Source organism: Agrilus planipennis, unplaced genomic scaffold (genome assembly GCF_000699045.2).
Source record: "Agrilus planipennis isolate EAB-ADULT unplaced genomic scaffold, Apla_2.0 scaffold135, whole genome shotgun sequence".
Taxonomy (NCBI): Eukaryota; Metazoa; Arthropoda; class Insecta; order Coleoptera; family Buprestidae; genus Agrilus; species Agrilus planipennis.
This window is the reverse complement of record NW_020438876.1, coordinates 89038-107356: the sequence shown is the minus strand read 5'-3', so window position 1 is coordinate 107356 and position 18319 is coordinate 89038. Positions and strand designations below refer to the sequence as shown.

Here is an 18319-nt window from a genome sequence, read left to right as displayed (position 1 = left end):
TTTTTTGCCAGCAAAGACCAAAAATTTTATGAGCGTGGAATTATGCTACTACCAGAAAGATGGCAAAAGGTGTTGGACCAGAACGGTCAATATATAATTTAATAAAGTATTTGTTTATTATACGAAAACTGTCTTTCATTTCCACAAGAAAAAACGAAATAACTTTCCGAACAACCCTATTGATATCCATCTATGTCTCCTCTTAGGAATCGTGAGTGTAGTTGGTAGGTGGCTGGAGAGATAAATGAATTGGACAAAATGAAGACTAATTATGAAATTGTCAACTTAAAGTTGCGGTCTGAGATATTGATATTTATTTATGTTTTAAGTGATCTGATTGACGAGCAAACTAATATCTTGTAACAATTAGTAAAGGGTCAATTACTCGCTTTAGGTATTACGCTGTGTTTCCAAGAATGATATCATCAAAGACGAGTATCTATGGGAATTTTACGATTGCTTTTTCGCTATCGAATTTATCGGTGAGCTTTCGAAGGGGATAAGGTAGTAAAAACAACGTTTAGTGCCATTCTGTTATTTTCAATGATAAATGAGCTTTATCAGCCGTTACCGCGAAAAGAAACAAGAGCAACTCATCCAGATCCGTTATTTAACGTTGCACTCGCGCTATCCCGAAAACACGCGGTCGTGTCCCTGTTGTCGAATTTTATAGATTTAGAAAATTTCTATTTTATGCTTGTACGTAGCCCATAATAAAATTGCTTCTTTTATAAAAGGAGATCACAAACAACGGACAGAGCGGAACGTCTTTATTTTCCTGTTGGGAATTTTCCTTTAATCAAAGTTTTATGGCGTATCCGAAACTTTACTGTTCAAAGGCTGAATTATGAAAAACATAAAAATGCCCATTTTTCAGGATTAAACCAATCTAAAAACTGAATATGATGACGACGAGATATTCTAAGCGTTTCTTTATATCCTTTGTGCTCTTGTTGTTCTTGCAGTTCAAATAAAAGCGATCATATAAATTCTTCAGCTTCAGTTATATCAACACGAAAATTCGCTTAAGCTTTTTAATCTTTAATTTAAACGACTATTTATGTAAAGCCGGAATAGCCCAAGCGTTTTATGAAATATCTTGTTGATCCCCTGTAATTTTATTTCATAAAACTTATACAAACATTCTTTGATAAATCTACAATACAGATAATTTAAATGTTTATTATTAGTTAGGTACTTACAGATTATCCTTTCAATCGTCATGAATCTATTTTCGTTCATATAATTATACGATAGCTCGGAGAACCACCCAATTGTTACATGATTCAATTATTAATTAAGTAACGCGTTATTTTATATACTTATAAATAGTTTTCAATTTGAAAATGTCAAAGGAATAAGAGAACGTCTTCTCAAACATCTAGACACATCATGAAATATATATTTATTTTAATAGCTTGATAGGTATATATACATATATATTTATTTGAAAATAAGAAAAATAAAATCGGCACAGGCTTCGAAGTTAATAACGACCTTCCACTTTTTCATCTAAAATAATATTACAAGTTTCTAATGAAGAATTTAGTTTAATTTCTTAATTGTTTCAACGTCTTCAGATTACGATCGCTGTTTCTCTTCAATTCAAGGACGGGCTTTTGCTGTTGAATAGACAACTTTAGAGAAATCACAGGAAGGATGTTAGAATCAGGATCCAACAATAGGATTCAGCATCAATATTAAAGATTATAGATATTGAATTTATTTTAATTTCTTGATTGTTTCAACGTCTTCAGATTACGATCGCTGTCTCTCTTCAATTCAACGACGGGCCTTTGCTGTTGAATAGGACAACTTTAGAGAAATCACAGGAAAAATGTTAGAATCAGGATCCAACAATAGGATTCAGCATTAAAATTAAAGATTGTAGATATACAGAACAGTTGAAAATGTTGATAAACTCCAAACGCATCAATTTTAGACGCGAAAGACATCTTCCCTGTTTTTTCGTTTTCACAACCATTGGGGTTACCTCAGTCATCATCCAGCCGCTGAGTTACACCGTAATTAATTTACTAAGCATACAAAGTACAAGTAGCCAATAGCATAAAGGCACCTATTACCTGATCGCTATCGTTTTGAGGGCATCCTCCCTACATTCTTCTGTTCTAATGCTTTATGGATTCTTAAATTTCCATCACCGTTACTAAGTAACTTAATCACTATTTGCATGAGGGCTTGCCCTTATTCTTCTGTCTCCCTCTGTCCCACTGAGCCAATAGTTATTATTAAAAGAGGATAGAAAGGTAGTTTTACAAAAGCATTGTCTCCAAATTTTGTTATTTGTTAACCCTATTCTTGTACAAACAAGTTTACTCTCAACCTCAATATCCACTACTGCACCAGGCTCCCAAAGAAAGTTTAATTTCGCAAATTAATTAAAATGTAGCCGTAGTTCGCTTTTAATAGTCAAATCTTTCGAAAGAAACTGTTTAAAATGTAACGGATTATATTTGTCAAGGGTAAAACACGCAGAGTGGTAAGTCAGGGAAGTACATGTTTACGTAAAACCATTAAATAATGTAGCTACGTGGAAAGAAAGTTAATCCGTGCCAGCCATTATGTACATGTATTATTATCGCTTAGCTCACATCTGCCTAGTAAATCTAAATTGCAGTTAGTTTTTATTTTTCATTTCATTGTTAGACACCAAAGCCAAAGCCAACCGCGTTAACTAGCACCACCACCACCGCTGTTTTTCGCTTCGCGTGGCCTGCTAAATTAAACATTCGAAGTTGCAGGGCGATAGTAGTAGGAAAGCTTTTTTTCTCTCTCTCTCTCTCTCTCTCGGTTCCCTCCGCATTTATTCAAACAAGAGGAAATTTTTCAAACAAATTTATAGCCTTTTGGATCGTCCTTCATTAGGTAAATCAGTATATGTATACCTGCGCATATAAAAGAATTTGAAATATGGATGTGGTACAAAATGGGCTGTCCGTTCCGGTGAAAACGAAACCGCAAAGTGTGAGAGATATGTGTCGGTTGATTTAATGTTTTGTCGGCGTTCTACCGAAAATTCCTTCAACCCCTTATTTTCGCCGTTTGGATCGCGTGCACACAATTTTCGGGGTGTATTCATTATTGGGCCGGTGTTGTATTTTTTGTTTTTAATCCTACACGAAAGACGCGACACATTATTGTACCACGTTGGCACCGGATCGAAATTGTGACGCACAGGGGAAATATAAACGATGTTCTTGTTAATACGAACCACACCGTGAAGCATTAATTTCTATTGAATCCCTCGGTCACGTAAATGTTCTAGTTAATGTTTATTTGTTAGGGTTTCCTTTTTTTGAATAGCTGCCTATTCCAGTCAGTTATAATCATCTCTAAATTAACCTTAATATTAAATAAATAAATCGTTTAAAGTTGGATTAAAATGAGTAATGAGTTGTGGATATTTTGGAAAAGAAAATCTAAATACGAATGCCACAATGATGAATAAAAATGACAACTTTTTATTTTTTATACTATTTACCTACAAAATGTTATGGAATTTGATCTAGTCTTCGAGACAAAATTAATCTAGCATTAAACGATAACAAATTAGATGGGCATCGAAAGTAGATCTAAGACACTCTTCCATCTTTTAATTACCTACGCGTTTTGATTCTCAGATAATTTCACAGTATTGTATTATCGACTACCTCAGTTCCAGCGCTTTCAGTTACAAGGTATTCCCTTAAATGATGAGGATACCGCGGATAGAGAAGGCTAGAAATGAAGAGGTATTAGAAAGAATAGAAGAACAGAAGACTCTATGGAAATCAATAAGAAATAAGCGAGATAGGTTGGTAGGACACCTTCTCAGGCATAAAGGTCTAGTCAGAAACATATTAGAGGCAGAATCTGGAGTTAGGAAGGGTAGAGGTAGACCTAGATTAGATGTCGGTTGTTCTAGTTTTAGAGAAATGCGAAGATTAGCTCAGGGTAGGAGAGTGAAGGTGCGTGTCCAACCAGTCTTAGGACTGACGACCTTCTGACAATGGGTCCTTCAAGCTAAATGGAACGTCTTTACGACATTTTTACTGTTTTTCTACAATCACTAACCGAAAAATGATGATGATATCTTTCATTAATAAAATTACTTCGAAAAATACCTTAGTATCATCGCAAATTGTGCATTCCATTGATAAAAAGCACGTCAGCTTCGTTAAAAATAAGAGTAGTGTAATTCAGTCTTGATTCCGCTTCTAATGGCAACCAACGAAACGGTGAATGTACCGAGTAAAAGCCGGAGAAATAAGTTTTAAATGCTTTCAAGTGCAAAATCAATCCTCTCTCTCTGGAAACCCTTTTTACATAGAAAAAGGTGTAGAGTAATGCCTGTTTTAACAGCCCACTGCGCGTTGTGGCAAGTTTAAAACCACGACCCCGTTATACCCTTGAAATAAACCGAAGAAAAAAAAAACGACAGAAATTCGTTATTCTTTCTCTTCAATAAATCACTCGAACGTGCTCAAATGGCTTTTGAACCAAACATTTAACTATTCAGTGCTGAGGACATGAAGCGGGTAACCGCTGCTAATGGGAGTGTGTACGAATTAAACTGTCCTGTACGAGAATATTAAGCCCTATTAACAAGATAAAAATACCATAAATGGTTTTAGTTCATTTGGACATTAAAACAAAAAAAATATAAACTAAAATACGTCACTTTATTAGTTCGGCATCGTAGAATATGTTGACTGAATAAGTTTAGAAAACAACATGATTTAGAATAAATTTATTTACACATTTGGCCGTATTTTTGGTTATACTTCCTACTGATTTTTAATTAATAAATTACGCTAGGACTCCTACATACAGTTTTTAAATTTTAATTATTGTTACTTGTCAAGTTTTATCATTAAAAATGACCTTACAACTGTGGTCCTTTAAGTCCTGCTTCAGAGCTTTTGGTATATCGAAGACTAAGAAGTCATAAAAAATATTAAGCCATTAAACTATGCATCAAAGACGCGATCAACATCATTAAAGACAGTACAACTGTAAGGGTTGATATACAGGGGCATTAATATGCTTAGATTTGCAGACGATATAGCATTATTTAGCAAGGAGGAGCTAGAGAGCTTTAAATAATATGGAAGAGGTATTGACAAAACAGTATTGTATGAAAATAAATAAAAGTAAAACAAAAATATTGGTTTGCAAGGGAGAAAAAAGTAAGAAAAGAATGATTACGAAGATAGGAGACGAAAAATTAGAAGAACAAATTAGACTGATGTTAGGTATCTAGGAAGTCAGATAAGTCAGAACGGAAGGAGTGTAGAGATATAAAGCAGAGGATAGCGCAGGGTCTAATCTAGTGTTACAGGCAAATGATTAGGATACCGTGGATAGAGAAGGTTAGAAATGAAGAGGTATTAGAAAGAATAGGAGAACAGAGGACTCTATGGAAATTAATAAGAAATAGGCGAGATAGGTTGGTAGGACAACTTCTTACGCATGAAGGTCTAGTCAGAGAGACATATTAGAGGCAGAAACAGGAGTTAGGAGAAGTAGAGGTAGATTAGATTACTGTTCGCAAATAGTTAGGAATGGCGACCTTATAATGATGAAACTATAAAAAAGTAGCATATGAATCAGTTAAGGATTTCAAACACTTGATAGTCACATAAATCTGGAATACGTAAATCTAGAATCAATGTTTTCTCCTACGATTCTTTGGTTGGTCCCAATCCGTTATAAAAAGACAATGTTGTTAAGCATATTTCATCGTGAAACAAGGGTTGTAAAAATCACGTTTGAAAAATCGTTGTGCTTTCAAACAGTCGTTCCATTTTATTTGGACATTGTTGACTACATCAAAAGAACAACGGTAAAAAAGTTTCGGTTACAACCCGGCGTCTTCCCCAAGGCGAACCTCCCCGATAAAACTTTACTATCTTATTTTGGAGGAAATTGTTGTTTCACAGATTGATTGTGCACATAAAAACGAGCAGCAGAACATTCCGAGATTTATTTACATAAGAACCCTACTACTACGTCGACCCATAAAGGAGAATTCGTTTTCTGATTCAAAACCTCAAATAAATGGCAACACTTCCAATTGGAGACAAAGGCATTATTTCTCCACGATGTTTACTTAATTTCGTTGTTCCTGTTTGAAACGACCAACCCCGTTAGTACCTTATTTTCCCCGTTTCCTTTATATTTTCCTTAATTTATAGCCTCTCATCTCCGCGACTACAATAGAACACACCTAAAATGATATTTTCAATAACAAAATCCGGGAAGAGAACGAGGCAGAATTTGCTACCGCAATTCGTACAATAGAAATCTTTAATCAATAATAATAATAATAGTTTTCAATAAGTAGAAATCGCCCTTTCGTTATCAACTCAAAATTATCACAATTAGATTAGATAATGTTGTTTGAATTAGGACATTCAATAAACCCGAATCAAGACAGCATCAGTAGGGTATTCAATTTAATTTTTTTATTAAATGTACACTAAACGACAAGCCACTATAGGCATTCTCATAATTAAAGCTCACAGACTCACAGGTGCTCGTTTATGACTCGCGCTGCTTGTCATTTGCATGATAAAGTTCAACAGTCCAAAAATATTCTTGACCCTTTTGTATACTATATATTATAGTTTGGAAGCAAGCAAGAAATGAATGCAATATTACGGTAATACTGTAGGTACATCGTTTAATATGCGAAATATTGCATATTAAACAATTCCACCCAAGTATTTTAGAAATTCTAACCAGAAAACAAAACAAGGTTCAGTTTAGATTAATTTGCAAGCTAGCCAGTAACCATTAACTAGAGCAAATACATGGGCCAACGTCATTCAGGCGCTTCGAACTGCAGAAACTTATTCCGTTTCAAACTCTACATGTATTACTTTCCGAAAGTGTACAAACTTGTATGACTACATACAAATGTATAGATTAATATTGAATCTGCCAAGGATTTGTTGAAACCGTTCAAATCCCAAAGATTATATACTCTCGCTCTCTTCTTTCCTATCACTTGTTGTATGGTGTATTGACCAAAAATTAACGAAAGCATTCTCACATTGTATGGGTTTTTTAATTTACGATCCTTTATAGGCTCATAACCGCTCACTTATTACTCCTTTTGCCTGTCGGATGGTATATGATGAAACTGAACATCGAACTGTGATATACAATTAAGTTAACCGAAGTATTCTTACAATTTATAGACTTTTTTTAATTTACGATCCTTGTAAAGAGCTTTTATGAGCTCATGACCGCTCACTTATTACTCCTATTGCCTGCCAGATGGTGCATGATGAAAGTGAGCATCGAACTGTAATATACTATTAAATTAACGAAAGCATTCTTACAATTTTTAGGCTTTTTTAATTTACGATCATTGTAAGGAACTTTTATGGACTCATGAACGCATAGTTATTACTCCTATTGTCTGTCGGATGGTGCATGATGAAACTGAGCATCGAACTATGAAATACAATTAAGTTAACCGAAGTATTCTTACAATTTATAGACTTTTTTTAATTTACAATCCTTGTAAAGAGCTTTTATGGGCTCGTGACCGCTCACTTATTACTCCTATTGCCTGTCAGATATGATGCATGATGAAAATGAGCATCGAACTGAGATCGACATGTTCTTTTAGCTAAAGCATTCCTACTATTAATTGATCTTTTTTAATTTTTGATCATTGTAAAGAGCTTTTATCGATTTGTGAGTTCTCGCTTATTACTCCTATTGCCTGTCGGAACTGAGTATCGAACTGTAAATTAAATTAGCGAAAGTTTTCTTACAATTTACGGACTTTTTTAAATTTACGACCATTGTAAGGAGCTTTTACGGACTCATGAGCTTTCGCTTATTACTCCTATCGCCTGTCGGATGGTGCATGATGAAACTGAGCATCGAACTTTGATCGACAATTAAATAAAATATTATTACAATTTCAATGGCTCGGTTTTTGCCCTTTAACCATAAACCATATTCTTCTGATTGTTATTATTACGATGTTCTCTTACAAAATGCACTTTCCGTTGTCTTAAATATTTATGAGAAGACGTTTCTATAAATACTATCTCATATTAAGAATCAATATTTTGTATTGTTCCATTTCCATATCCTTGCATGTTCGTAGCTACCCTATACAAACAACCCCGAGGCTTACTATATTTGTTTACAATATAGAAGCATGGATGGATCAGATATATTGAGATTGGGATATAACCACAGCGTCGTCCTTTATGAAGCCACTTTAAAAAGTTGAAATAGTAAACCGTTTTGAAAACTTTCCATCCTCCTCCTACGATGTCTGTGTTGGGTGGCACAGCGGAAAATGTTAAGTAACGAGCTCCTAAGCTTGTAGGTATATTGTAGGTGAATACGCTTATACGTTTGACGATGTGGAATTTATTGCATGCTGATATTTACAACGTGAATACTTTACAGGCAATAGAAACTTGGCTAGCAATAAGTTGAAGTTTTCGCAGGTAATGAATACATCGGCAGAGCAACTTAAAAATGAGCAACTTTGTTGCATCTGCCGTAAAGTTTTCGATTGAATTTAAAACAGATGTTGCACCCCCAACCCCTCTCGTTGTTTGCCTTGGCGGAAAGTTTCGATATCGAATAAACTTTTTCATTCACATTTTACATTATTACATCGGCATAAATTTGTTATAGCATTCGTCAATCCAAACGTCCCACACAAAAATACTTAAAAAGACAAGAAACATATCTGACATACAAGAGCCGAAAACGAGCACGTGTTAGTGACTTTACTCACTTTTAGAAAATACTACAAATGGAGCATACGTAATCCTAAAATGTAGCATCCTGCTACAGATGGCGTTTACTGCGCCATTTGAAGTATTTTCTAAAACGCACTGTTAAGACAGCAGGTAAAATTTGTTCTGGATTCTGTCGGAGCTGCCTGCGACGCGCTGATGAGATCCAAAAAGATAGAAATCGCGATCCGCGTCTGGCAGTTTCGACAGAATACAGACCACTTCGAATTATTTTATTCGATTAAGCTAACGTGCACATCACGTTGAGGTTGGCTACGCCGGGATTCGTTTTCAGCAAGTAGATATCCAGACAAGTGGACCTTGTTGGAGCATACGTAATCCTAAAATGTAGCATCGTGCTACAGATGGCGTTTACTGCGCCATTTGAAGTATTTTCTAAAACGCACTGTTAAGACAGCAGGTAAAATTTGTTCTGGATTCTGTCGGAGCTGCCTGCGACGCGCTGATGAGATCCAAAAAGATAGAAATCGCGATCCGCGTCTGGCAGTTTCGACAGAATACAGACCACTTCGAATTATTTTATTCGAATTATTTTACTCACTTTTATCATGCCAACAAAAAAGTGCAGTGCGCTATGGTGATTGCCTGTGTAATGTTCGTGATTTTTTCCAGAAAAAGAGAAAATGTAACCAAGTGAAGCGGGTTGTCGTTAGCCATATAAATTCGACTATAAAAAGTTTGAACAAGACATAAAAAACAAAAATTTTTGTATGTCGTTGTTTTTTTTTTTTTTGAAGACAGTTTGATGGCTTATTTTACAAATTAATCAGTAAAGTTCCCCAAAGTGGTTGTGGGCCGTTGGTTTGTGGCATTAATGACTTCTTCTTTGGCGTGTAATTTATTTTCTTGGCGAACTAATCAATTTGACGTTGGCAAGTAGTAGGAAGTAGGTGACGGTCTCGCTTTCGCCAGAACTTAACTCTAATTAACCCAATTTATTAAAAACTCCCCGAAAACCGAACAAAAATTTTAGAATGATATAGTATGACCATTTTAATACTTTTTACGGAAAAGGTAACTGATAATGCCTTCATTTATTGTAGACACTTCTAAAGGAAATTGATAAGGAGCTAATTCAATAAAATATTAATTCATCAACTTAACGTTTCATTGTAAACGATCACCAAAATCTAAGAGAATTTTAGATTATTAAATTAATATAAATCGATAATAATACAATGTCTTCAAGTATATTGAACGTTTAGTATTTGTGGTATAGCTTTACTTACTGCGCTTAAGCTAGCATTGCAAAAGAGATCAATGTGTCAGTGTTATAGGTCAGTGAAGTATAGTATTATGGCATATTCCAAATACTGGACGTTTTTACGCGACTTGGAATAATTTTTGTAGTGTACATACATTTGTGTAGTGTACATACATTTGTGTATATGTGTTTACTAGTGTTTTAATTAACCAGCCACGAACAAAGTGATTATTTAATTAATCTTTATCGTAATGCCCGTATGTAGTAGCGTACTATTAAGCTGTTGATATTTATTTCATTAGTCGCTCCACACCATCACTGTTTACGTTCTCCTTCCACATAGCAGTTCAGTTATTATCGCAATTCTCTGTTCGTTGTCAAGTCACGCCCAGGGCCGGCTTCAGATTGTAACTTCTTCTGGTTTTCCTATAATATTGTCGCTTAGCCACTCTGCTTTACTCCCTATTGCATCTAAGACCCTCTAAAGCTTGCTACTTATTTCAGAAACATCCAGTATGTAGGTACATATAGGCAGACAGACGGACATAAAGTTTGTGCAGTAACTTTTGCGTATTATGCATTTCATTTCGAAGAATTCGCATGGGATTTAATGCAACAGAAAAGTAAAATACGTACTCGGTAAGAAGTTTTTCCGAAGTGGGTCAGGAGTGTGACATGTTGGCAGTGATTCTTGCCGAGTTGGTATACCTACCTGCAAATACCACGATACTTGTGCTATAACGGGACAAACGAATAGTCACGTAATGCGATTCGAATTTCTGCTGGGCGAAAGACGATGCCGACTTGCACGAACTCTTATCATTAGTTTCCTTTCCGATTTTAAACTTTGTCCGGAAGTTCGGAAGCCGTAATTTATCAAAAAAAAAAAACTAGTCAAACCGCACCATTGGAAATATATAGAGGTATAAACAAGTCGAGATAATGTTCAGAAAAATATATAGATTGGGTACTATGCAGAAACTATTTCAAATTTACTGGAAAAAGTTTTGACTCGCAGCGGGCTCATTTCCGACTCACTATAACAGCAATGCAGGAACCTCTTGTGTTATCGAATAAATCAAATAGGTAAAAGGCCCAGTTTCTGACACTCTAAGAGTGACAGCTGAGATTATATTACGATAACTAAAATAATATTTAATTAGAATAAATAATTTTTATACTATAAACAAGTTCAGAGTTTCTAGAAAAACTCATATACGCGATATAATTATTTGAAGCGAATTAGTAATTTTAATTAATGATTTAAAAAGTGATGTTTGAAGACCCAGTTTCTGACACTTAAAATTTCTTGTGTTGTAGTTTCTGACACTGCCATCGGCCTAGTTTCTGACACTCATATTTGGNCGAAGTGTCACAGTATCCCTATAGCTATACTACTTATAATGATTATTTCACTGATTGAATCGTCGAACGCGCATCTATAATTTGCTTAGACCATAACTAAAAAATGGCTTCCGCTATCACTCCACACTTAAAAACTTTTTTTTATTAAGTTTTCTTATTTTTTATTATTGTGCTTGTCATTAATTAGGTACAGAATAAATTTATTTTAATTTTTAAAAAATTTATTAACCCACTTAAGATCTTTTTTTTGTTTTAATTCAACATAAACCTAAAATTGTCAGAAACTGGGCCAGTGTCAATAACTGGGTCTTTTACCTTATGTACTTTCTGGCATTGATGTTTTTAATGTTAAATATTAGCAGTAACATTTATGTGGGCTAATAACATACAAATACTATTGGTACCTTATCTAACTAGTTTTCTTTTTTGTTACAGGATATTTTTGGCACATCACCGATTTTCATTATGATCCATTCTTTGAGGACGTAAAAAAAGGTAAACAATTTACACATTTTTTGCAGTAATTAATACCAGTTGATAGACATAATTTCTGGTTAAAGAACAATTTTATTAACAGTGGATACTATCGGCAATATTACACAAAACTTAAACGTAATTTGTATTTGAACTGAAACGTAACTTTACAAAAGTGTTGAAGTGATGTTTATAGAAAGTTTGTTCAATTTCCTTAATCCGTCAAGTTACAGTGGTGGGTGAGGTGTCCCATCAATGGTGGCCCGGTTATAAAGGCTCTTCTAGTCACCTCAACTAGTATAGCGCATTTCAATTTATCCTCTAGCACCGTATAATCCTATCCCGGTCGTGAACTGCTACCACGGCACTATCACTATTGATACATGATTCGGAACTTCCCATTCAGGAAGTCGAGAATCGGAAATTAATTGAATCCATTCCGTAGAGGAAATTGAAAATTTCAGACGAAAATGCAAATAACGTTATCCCTAAAACAACAGAACCGTTCCATCTATATAGGTATAAGTACAGTCGAACCAATAGATTGTTTGGAATAAGTGAAACAAATCAATTAGTAGAGATATAATATTAGATCCTAAACAAAAGAAAGTAGGAAACCCTGGATAACAAACGGGATTGTAAGACAAGAGAAGAAAGGCGGAAATACAAAAATAGGAGAGACCAAAAAAGATGTAAGGCGATAAAGAGGGAAAGAATTAGGGCAACCAAGGAACAGTGGATTGATATGAATTGTAAAGAATCGAAAAGTTTGAAGTAGGTAAAACGGATTAGGCTTATAGTAAAAGGAATTTTAGAGTAGTAGGGTGCAGTAGAAACGATATAAGAAACTAGGCAGGAGTCATTTTGATAGAAAACGAGGAAGAGGCAGATATATATTTAGATAACTTACAAACAGGTCATGAGTTAGGAGATATATTATAAGGAAAATAGTAAGGAGAACCAGATTATCCTATAATTATAGAAGAGTTTGATGTAGCATTAAAAACTCAAAGAATAAATGAGTCAAAAATATTAACTAGAATCGTACAGAGAAGGATGGTAAGAAGGGCGGAAGAATTACTAGGGGAAGATCAATTTGAGTTTAGATAAAATAGAAAAAACAATAGAAAATGACAAGAAGGCGTACATAGGATTTGTAGATTTAGAAAAAGCTTTTGACAATGTTAAATGAGACAAGATGTTAAATATACTTAAGAATGTAGGGATCGCGAAATAAATAAGTGAGTAAAGTGAGTAGTACTGAAGAGTTTACTTTATTCCAGGTTGTTGGAAATCGGTTATAGAAGGAGGAGTGAGGAATTACAAGAAACTCGTCGGGCGTTTCGGAGATTATCGTTGCGATTCTCCCTGGGAGCTCATTGAATCTGCCGCAAGAATTATGGCCGCCCGGCAGGGAGATAATGTAGAGTTTGTACTCTGGACTGGGTAAGTAATTTTAAATAAACTACGATAACGCTACCTGCCTTCTATATTCATATCGATTACCATCTACCCTATATTTCGAGAGCACGCACACCCCTAACGTGCTTAAGCTTTTCTAAAGAATAATTTCGATTCTTCTAAAGCTGAAACAATAATTGTACGTACATACATACATGTATGAAAGTATGTATTAGTTTGATAATAATTTAAAACAAACATTCCAAAAAAAATTGTATTCTACAGAAACGCAGGGCGCCGTGCGTATAAAGGGCCCCCTTCCCTCATGGGAGAAAACACAGACCAACTTTTACCTGCTGTCTTAACAGTGCGTTTTAGAAAATACTATATTGGCGCAGTAAACGCCATCTGTAGCACGATGCTACATTTTAGGATTACGTATGCTCGTGCTACAGATGGCGTTTACTGCGCCATTGTAGTATTTTCTAAAACGCACTGTTAAGACAGCAGGTAAAGGTTGGTCTGTGTTCTGCCGGAGCTGCCTGCGACGCGCTGATGAGATCCAAAAAGATCGAAATCGCGATCCGCGTCTGGCAGTTTCGACAGAATACAGACCACTTCGAATTATTTTANCAGTTTCAACAGAATGCAGACCACTTCGAATTACTTTAATAAAAAAATAATCTAAATGCTTTATAATTTAAATATATAACAGAACTAAAAACAATTTCCCTATTTTTTTTCTTATCATTAAATAGAAAATAGTTTTTTGACAAAATGGTAATCATATTGATTAATTAAGTAAGCCTCAAAGTAGTGGTAGTCCCCTGAATGTGATGTTATCTCCTTATTATGCTTTAAATATTAGAACAAGAAGTAGATGTACATTGAGAGACCTTAAGTTTCAGCTCGATGCTTCGCGTCACTATACGTCGATCGTAGATGTCGCGAACGTCGTTTAAATGTAATTTAGAGTTTAGCCGGAAGTTATTCGAACAGTTTCCAACAACTTGCGCAACTGCTACCGAAGTCGTCAACTCTGTCGCCTTTGTCGTTCGACTTACTCCAAATCCACCCACTCGCTTACCTACCTGACAATCTCTTTGCTACTATGTAACACACTCCTCATGATACTTTCATAATCCCATCAACCCCCACATGTATATCATTATTATTAGCCCTCATAAATAGTCAGGTGCTACGTCGTCTGGAATTAACAAATGCTAAATTTATATAAAAGACACATGAGATAATGAGACGTAAATAGCAAACTTCTCTTCGAGAGATTACTTATTAACGACTTACGAAAGTTTATTATTGACTGAATTTATTTAGTCACAATCGTTGATGGTAGATTCCGTCTTTATTTCGCGTCATTATAAGGAAGAAGTACATAAAACGATAGTGACGTCGAAAGTTAAAAACGATTCAAAAGCTTCTTTCTTTCAGTGAAAACAATGGCGCTGGTTCTCGCTGAGATGGACGCTTTCTTGCGAAGGGTTGTGATGGTTTCAGAGTATCACAACGTGCAGGAAGTTTTTAGTCGTTTGTTGTACAAGTCGGTCTACTTTTAGCAAAGAAATTGAAACGCTAATGTACATGAATAGACAGAAAAATATCAACGAATTCATTTGTTGAAACGAGATTTCTTTTTATTTTCATTTAACCGGAACTTCAATATTCTGAAAGAATAATTGTAATCTCTTCGTGAAGATTCTTTTATAAGCCACAACTTTATCCAATCCTAAATTGAAATGTGGGTACAAACAGTATGGGATGAATTATTTTTTTGTTTAAAAACGTTACCCATAGATGAATAAAAACAAACTTTATTTGTTTAGATGTTCGCGAGATAAAAATGTTCAGTCTCTCAGAGTCTCTGAAAGCGAGACTCGAGTCTCCGTCTCTCTGGTGTCGCTGAGAGACTCTCAAAAAAATTGTTTAGCGTCTCTGAACCAGAGACTCGAGTCGCTCATAGAGAGATCCTCATTTCGTATTCACTCTCTAAACGGGAGACTCGAATCTCTCAATAAGTGGTGTCTCGATAAACATGGTTAAAATTTTCTAAATTCAACATATTTCAGAGATCCCAGTCATTTTACGAGAGACTCGAATCTCTCAACTTTTCAGTTATATTCATTCAGTCTCTCTGTGAGAGACTCGAATCTTTGAATTAACAATTTTATCGTTCGAGTCTCTCATACAGAGACTGTGAGAGATCCATAAAAACACCTAGACAATAACTGAGAGACTGAGAGACGCTCTCAGAGACGCTGAAAGACTCTTAAAGACTCTGAGAGACTGGAGAGAGACTGAAAATTTTTGTCTAGGTTTGAGAAGAGGTTTCTACATATAATAAAAAATTGAGCACTTCTTTGTCCTCTTTAAATCCTAACTATATGGGCAGATTTAGACATAATTAGCAATTGATATTCACTATTTTCTTTCTGTTAAAAAAGTTCTCATCATTCTTGTCTGATAGTCATAGCTGAATGTAGCTCTGCTAAACAGGAAACATGTCTAGATAAGCTACAATTTTACGATAAAATATCAGGAAAAACTGGATGTAGAATGTAATTTTGTAGAGCTCTATTATGTTTAGAACTACATCGCGTTTGACGGCTTAATTTATGAGTTGAATGCAATTTAAAGGTCGCTTTTGCTTCGTTATATTTTACTAAACAACAACAGCAACAACAACAGGTACAGAAAAGAAGGTTCGTTAGTGTTTTAATTTAAATCCTCATTCAGTAACCGGCTTCACATCCCTTTATATTTTAAAAGTGAAGGGGTAGCGATACTTGTCCGCGCTGAAGCTCTCATTACTCTGTTAAAATGCTTAGCGCTCCTCCAACGTCCCAACCCCTTTTTAACTCCCTAATTATCTTCGTCTTTCTCTCTCCTTCTCATTCTTTTCATCGGTCCGACGTTGGCTTTTGTGAAATTTCGTTCCTAATAAATGGAAGGTTGGTTTACTAGACAAAAAAAAAACGGTTGAACAAGCGGAACACCATGTTGCTCCCTGTGGGATTTCCCAATTCAGAAACTAATTAGCCCGTTGGTGAAGAAACATTCACTTACGGAAATGTCTATGCATCTATGCACTCGTTCAGCCGGCGTGGCGCTGCATGGCGCGATATGTGTGGATAGTTGAAATGGAAAATACACCTTCCTGAACTCGCGCTGAACAATTAGGGGAAACTGAACAACCGGAATGGACATCCGGACCATACCGCTCCAAGAAACCCAAAATTATCGGAACAATTTCGGAACAAATCCAAATAAAATATTATAGTAATTTAGGAAATCATAGACTAGGTTTCAAAATTATAATTATGCGATACAAGGACATCTACCATCTAAATAAATGAGTAAAGTAAAACAAAAATACTGGTATGCAAGAGAAGAAAAAGTAGAGGAACAGCGAATATAAAGATAGGAGACGAAAAATTAGAAAAAGTGGCCAATTTTAGGTACCTAGGAGGTCAGATAAGTCAGGACGGAAGGAGTAGTAGGGATATAAAGCAGACGATAGCGGAGGGTCGAGTCGCCTTCTATAAAAAGAAGTCACTTATATGTTCGCGAACGATTAATTTAGAAATTCGAAAAAGATGTATGTTTGGAGCGCGACGCTGTACGGGTGCGAAACATGGAAAGATGAGCGCGGTAGAACAGATGACTCTATGGAAGTCAATAAGAAATAGGCGAGATACCCTAATAGGACAGGCATGTAGGTCTAGTCCGAGACGTATTAGAGGCAGAAACAGAAGTTAGGAGGGGTAGAGGTAGATCTAGATCAGATTACTGTTCACAAATAGTTAAGGATGTGGGTTGTTCTAGTTTTAGGAAAATCGTTATTAAAATGGTCCCGTGGTTGTCCATCGTAGATGTGGTGCAATCTTCACATTCTAAAAAAGTAGACTCGTGTTTCAATATTTTATTGAAATAATAAAGATAATAAAACCGATAGTTAGGGGTTGGTTTTACGAAAAATCTTTTCTTGGTGCACCACTGCATCCAGCAACCAACATTGTCGAAACTTGATGTTTGTATCTTCAGTGATTTAAGTTGTGCATTATCTGTGCGGCAGTCACGTAACTGTTTCATATATTGATTTAGAAAGTTTAGACTTTAAACTATAACTATTAAGCTCTAAATACGATTTCTTCCTCTACTTCTTAATTCGTATGTAATTAGACGTTCTTTCAACCTATTTAAAGATAATAAAAGATTCTGCAGACTTTTAATGTTATTTATTAGATTAAGGCGTGTAGTGTAGCCGGTTCGTCTTAGGAGAACTACATTTAAAATAACAGTTAACTCGGAAGAGAGCTATTTAAGTAATTCGAAGCACGATTCCGGTGTAACTCTTGATATTGTTTCCGTTGTACCATTTCTTTCCAAATGTGCACATTAACTTGGTTCGGGCAGATTTATAAACCATTACGGAGCAAAATAATAAAACAACTACCACTGAATTGGAGGAAAGAAACAACTCAAATTTATCAGATAAACTATTCCATCGTCGATACGGGAAACGAACAAACTTGGGAGAAGTTATGACTATACTTGTATCTCAAAATCAGTGATATGACCTAATTTGGAGATCAAGAAAATTTACTGTTGACTACTACCCTAATATAAAACCAAAGACAATCAAACACTGGAGGAATTATTCGGAAACTCCACAACCACATTGTACTATACAAAGTCGTAACTTATATAAACTATAGGTATTAACAATTAATTCTTAAGTTTACTACCACTTTAATAAACGCGAATTCCCTAATATGATTCCATCGCGTTCAAAGTTTATTAAACAGAGTTCTGCAGTCCCGATCTATTTTAATAAATCACAGATCACCACCGTTCTCTCCTAATTAAACGTAGATCCTTGTCGAGCATTGATGTTGAGGGATGTATCCCTAAAGACCGTCGTCTCGATTAACTAGTTAATCATCTTTACTTCATAAGCTGTTCTACACAACGCTGCATAAATAACGTTGTTGTAACTTATATATGTTGTCGTCGGTCTGATGGAAAATTTTCACATTTTCCGCGGTTTTGTTTCCAA

The 18319-nt window shown here is 35.3% G+C and overlaps 2 protein-coding genes across 3 annotated transcripts in view; one reads left to right on the top strand and one right to left on the bottom strand.

Annotated features, from left to right (window-relative positions):
* LOC108738626 (anillin-like) overlaps nucleotides 1-18319 on the bottom strand; it is a 66676-nt gene that overhangs the window by 22065 nt on the left and 26292 nt on the right. The window lies entirely within an intron of this gene.
* LOC108738619 (acid sphingomyelinase-like phosphodiesterase 3b) overlaps nucleotides 1-18319 on the top strand; it is a 231299-nt gene that overhangs the window by 204647 nt on the left and 8333 nt on the right. Inside the window, exons 5-6 of the mRNA XM_025981270.1 lie at nucleotides 11806-11865; nucleotides 13128-13290. Coding sequence (XP_025837055.1) covers nucleotides 11806-11865; nucleotides 13128-13290 — 223 coding nt within the window. The remainder of the gene's footprint in view (nucleotides 1-11805; nucleotides 11866-13127; nucleotides 13291-18319) is intronic.